This window comes from Leiobunum rupestre, chromosome 2 (genome assembly GCF_980474605.1).
Source record: "Leiobunum rupestre chromosome 2, qqLeiRupe1.1.hap1, whole genome shotgun sequence".
Classification (NCBI taxonomy): domain Eukaryota; kingdom Metazoa; phylum Arthropoda; class Arachnida; order Opiliones; family Sclerosomatidae; genus Leiobunum; species Leiobunum rupestre.
In genome coordinates this window covers 3189413-3194900 of record NC_143385.1, presented here as the reverse complement: position 1 = coordinate 3194900, position 5488 = coordinate 3189413, and the positions used below count along the sequence as shown (strand labels likewise).

The 5488-nt window shown below is 36.8% G+C and overlaps 1 protein-coding gene across 1 annotated transcript; it reads right to left on the bottom strand.

The window, feature by feature from the left end:
- Window positions 1-572: 572 nt before the first annotated feature.
- On the bottom strand, window positions 573-4439 carry LOC149955532 (amine sulfotransferase-like). Its single transcript, XM_090164543.1, has 3 exons — window positions 4316-4439; window positions 3025-3346; window positions 573-1326 (listed from the first exon to the last, which is right to left on the bottom strand). The coding sequence occupies exons 2-3, from the start codon at window positions 3323-3325 to the stop codon at window positions 716-718; spliced, it is 912 nt and encodes a 303-aa protein (XP_090020669.1). The 5' UTR covers window positions 3326-3346; window positions 4316-4439; the 3' UTR covers window positions 573-715.
- Window positions 4440-5488: the final 1049 nt, after the last annotated feature.

Sequence of the window (5488 nt, the reverse complement as noted above, 5' to 3'; positions counted from 1 at the left end):
CTATTTTGGTGGTTTTTCTGTCGATTAAATCGATTGAAACTGTCGGCTTTTTTCATTGTCACCTGCATTATGATTCAGAGATGGCAAGGAATCTATCAGATTTTTCGAATAAACGACTTTACTGGAGAGCGTGGCGCCATCTATTAATGGCAAAGGAAGCTAAACTTCAAAATAGCGAAACTATAACGTCACTAAGAACCATTTACAATTATTATAATTAGACAACTTATACTCTACTAACAACCTAAATTATATATCCCATAAAAAATATATATTGTTAGAAATTACTATAAATTAAGTTATTGTGAAATATGCAAACCAGCTAATCAACGCGAGGGATAATCATATATCCCTCCAGTGGCGTAGACAAGGCAGGGGTTTCCGGGTCTAGACCCCCCCTTCGTCCTACCTTGGACTGTACTAAATTCCCCCCCTTCTAGACCCCCCTTAAGGAATTTCTGACTACGCCACTGTATCCCTCCTTTGGGTCAAAATATAGCTTAAGTATCTTGTTTTGATTTCGACGCTATTGATAACTGTGAAAAAAGAGGTACTTCAGGTCGAGCCAACACTAGCTTTATATAATTTAAAACTTTATTGAAAATTTAAAATAATTAACGACATGCAGTATACACCATGTCCAGTTGACCCGCAAACGTGGGTCAAACTATATCTTTAACACAACCGGGTAATTTTACTCAAATGCTATAAATTATCACAAGTAACCGCCTTCTTTCCACAACGAGTACATTTCAGTTCCTTTCAATTTCTGCTCAATTTTTAGATTCATACGATCGTTTTGTTGCTCGGAAAACATATTTCGCCAATCACCAACGATTCCTTTCCGGATGAAATCTTTCATATTTTCGGGACTATTTTCCTGTTCTGGATTCACGGGTTTAAACACACCGTGATTACCCTTATTCAGAAATTTCATAGCCTGAAAACTAGAGTTTTGCACTATTAGTTCTAGGATGTCCGGGTTTGCTTCAATTTTCCGACCAATCAGGGGGTCGATAAAGTTGGCTAGTCGTAGGATTTCTGTACGGATGTCCTTTTTCATGTCTTCGTAGTAGACGAATAGGACGTTGGGGTCGTGACGGTGCTCGTACCAGGACAGGATGAAGTCGAAGTAGTCGCCGCAGTCATTTTCACCATTAATAAAGATATCGAAATACGTGTCAAAGTTGCCATTTTCGAAGCCGTAAGAACGGTGTTTCGTATGATGGTAAAAGGACACCAGCGTGTCCTTTGGGTTGCGGAGGACGAAAATGTACTTGGCCTTATTCGAATCAGATCGTGGCGTTAAGTAGTAGGGCAAATGAGCTGTTAAAAAAACAGAAAAGATAATAAATATGATATAATTAGTATCAAAAGCAAACTACTTATGGGTAATTTTAAACAAGTTTTCGAGGAATTAGCATGGTGAACTTTGACCTCAAATACCTTAGATTATAGAAATAAATATTAATTTCGGGCTGCACCTCGATCTAGCACTGCAGGCTGTTATTAATTTGAGTTTTATATTTTCCTTAATTAATTAATATCCCTATTTTGCTGATGTCATTTGCTTGAAACATGTATCTATCACTGATTTCTTAGTTGCACTTAGTATATATTTCGATGTGGTAATATAGTTTTACCCGAAATGTGGTAGTAGTAGTAGTAGTAGTAGTAGTAGTAGTAGTAGAAGTGAAATGCTCTCCTACTTTGCACGAGTGCCTTGCTAGAACATTGGCCGTTTTTTGGTTCCGTTTTTGGGTACGTATAGATACTCTTCGGCCATATTGGCCAAAACTCAGTATTTTTCGTCGCATTTTTCCTATTTAAGGTAAAACGATAAACGTATTCAATCCTTCGCGAGACATTTCGTGTCACCGGCATTGCTATAAAAGCAGTTCAAAAATTTATCATTAGATATCTCCGAAGTTAGCAGTCCTATAAATTTGGGTTCGTGATTTCTCAACAACTGCTGAAACGGTCAAAAAATTTGGTATCAAAATCTATATCAAACGCAAGGCCCGATTGGTCACTTGATTTCCCTTCAGCCGCTAAGGCGGCCAATGTAAATGATATATCGATAGATACTAAATGAAAGGCATTCACGGTCACGATTTCAAATTGGTTAAAACGGGGTCCAGATATTTGCTTGTTAAATATATTTATATTTCGACGTGGAGCAAATATTACGGCTTAATAAACGTCATTAAAAATACATTATCTCTAAAGATTTATTATAATCTTTTGTAAAAGCTTTAATACAGAGCAATATTATTATACATATTATTACAAACCTTTGGTTTAGTGAATCATTTAATTTATGATTATTTAAATGATTTTTTCAAGACATGGATTAATTGTATTACAATCAAGTCCATGATATTCCGGCTCAGCTGAAACGCAATAACGTTTGCTAATGGCGCTCTAGCGGTATGAATATACAAAACACAAGGCATGAGCAGTTTGTATTTTATCGCAGCTTGAGCACCAAAAGTGACATAATTACAAAAAGTGCACCAGTTCCTATACTCAGGGCCGGATTGGCTAGTAGCTGGCCCCACCGGCTATGCAATCGTGTTGGCCGCATTTCCCATTAATGCCAAATTCTTCCTCTTTGGCCCCGAATAAGAGTTGGTTCCGATCTGACCGGCGATCGCCGGTTATCCACCTGGGCCAGTCCGGGCCTGCCTATAATATCCAATGCTAAAGGTTAATGAATGCTGCTATTGAGATAGACCATATAGAAAGCTACGCTACGATGGAAGATGCACGCTTTTTCTGGTTTGTTCTTTCGTATTTGGAATTAAAAGGTAGATAGATGGCGTTTCCGTCGAGTGGTAAAAAGTCTATAAAACTTATCGTGTTCTCCAGTCACAGAGTCCAATGCTTCCTTAGTTCACGAAGCTCTCACTTTCTCCTTTTGGATTTCATTGCCTCCCCAACTCGCAACTTTTACTTCGTTTTTGTAACACCCTTTTGGTGATTATATCACTTTAGCTGCGCGTTAATTAGTAAATGCTTTACCTTTGACGGCTCCAGGTCGGACCCTGTTTTCGGCCCTCACCCTGCCCGAAAGCTCCAGGAAAGGGCTGGTAGCGTACATCTCGGCAGCGTCGTAAGGTGGCTGACCATCGCGGTAGATGAGGAACACGAGCATTTGGACCCACGTGGTGCCGTTCTTCGGGTAGGTGATGATGAACATGTCGTCGTCCTTCACTCGATATTTCAAAGCGTCCCTGAAAACGTCGCCTTCGAAGAGTAGCGGCAATATAAATCCATCCACAGTGTGATACTGGGGATACTTGCCCTTGCCGTCGTCAGCCATTTTTATTTTCAGGTTTAGAACCTTTGAGTGGAAATTATTTTGTTATTTATATTTAAAGCGGCACAGAAGCGTTCAAATTTACCTAATTTCGCGCGGTAGTCTCCGGAAAAAGGGCAGGAAAAATTCCGAATTAAAAAAAGGGGCAAGAAAAGTGCCGAATGAGGAAAAAGGGCAAGAAAAATTCCGAATTACGAAAAAGGGCAAGAAAAAACCGAATTAATAAAAAGAGCAAGAAAAATGCCGAAATAGGAAAAAGGGCAAGAAAAATTCCGAATTAAGAAAAAGGGTAGGAACTGCAGGAGGAACTAGCTAAAAATCGAGTTGAAAATTTCAAATGAGTCTGTGGCGCTTTATAAATTTTAATCGATAATTGGAAATAATGGTCGAAAACGCCGCCGACCAGCTCACGATAAAATTTCGACGGCCGTGTTTGAAACAGCGCTGCCAGAAAAAGTTTATCAGCCGATCAAAAAGGGAGCATTGTTGCCAGATTCTAAATATTTTATTTTTCAGACCCAATGTGGAGGTAGAAAATAATATTTTGTTTTATCCACTACTTCAACACAAATTGATAAGGTGAAACTATAGTACTGCCTCTTACGCACTTGTTTTAAGTATGATTGACACTTAAAAGCGGCATCTATGAACAAGGAACTGCGAAGTGTTATTGCCCCAAAATATGCGTTACCCTAACCTAGTTTATCAATTAAATCAATATTTAATAGAATAATAGTATTTTATTTATTTATGTGCCTTTTACACTGCTTTATTTATCCGTACTTTTAAAAATTATTATTAAGCTATAGTATTATTTTTGAATATATATTATTAAGCTATAGTATTATTTTTGAATATATATTATTAAGCTATAGTATTATTTTTGAATATATATTATTAAGCTATATTTAACTTAAAGCTAGTCAAATTCACATAATTCAACGTTACGCCTTGGTTAAAATTTAACAATTGCAAAATAGTACTATGGCTTACCTAGCTTCGTTTACTCTCTTTCTCTCTGTCTCGCCCAAGTCTCACCCGCTTCCGGAGAGCAAAACGCGCCTAGCACGCTTGTACCGTGACTTAAAACTACTACCAAAGGCGGACACGACCTCGTTTTCTCTCAATCGTAGATCGAGACAACATAACTTTCATTAAACGTCTTATTATTAGAGACCGTGCCGCCATCTAGGCCCTTACGATGCAACTAATATTGTTCGTACGTAAAATTAAAAAATGTATGTTTTAGTTTCACTTATATTGTCGCCGATGCCGCCGTCACCGTGTTTTAAATAACTTTCAAAACGTTAGTATCGATTGGACATAGCTCATTTTAAAATTACGCCAAATTACTTTTAATTTTTGGTTAGCTCGTGAGTCGTTCTTTCTAAGTTTTAAGTTTACATTTACTTTCAACGAAATATTATTAGTAAAATATTGCTTTCAGTGAAATGTTGCGTTTGCAGTGGTTTTTAGTTTTAACATAAGTATATAAATATCTGCGACGAGTGAAGTATGTACTGCTAATGATTTGAGTTTGAAACATGTATTTTAGCAGGCTTCCATTAATTTTGCACAATAGTTTTGGTGAAAGCAATTGTGAAAGGAAATTTCGTTATTATAATTATTATTATTATTATTTAGTAATAATGCTTAATGGTTAAACGATTCACAAAGGATTTCATCGATTTGACATTTTCAAGAGAAGTAATACTGATTAATCAGAATATGCTTGCTTGTGAAAAGTGCCAAATCCTTTGCTAAAATAAAGCGCAAACATCATGTGCAAATATCTGTTCTTGTTACCGAGAGAGCAGATTATAGTAGATATAGTCAATCTGATAAATAAATTAAAATTAACTGAGAAGTCCCTTTTATTAATTTCGGGAAAATTTACAAAATACTGATTAATAAATAAATTTAATTTATTACAGAAGAATATTTTTGTTGGTAGGTGGTACGTTAGATGGTCTTTTTTACCATTTAATTATGGACATTTCTACCTTTCCGAGTGTGTTACCACTGTTTGCATTGAAGTCCATACGTGGTTCTTAACTTTTGGTGTATTCCATTCATTTTAATGATTAGGTTTAGCTTATCTTTTGGGTTAGTTAGTCGCGCAGTACTGATGAGCCCCATATAAGGCGAAACGGGTTTACCGTTAGA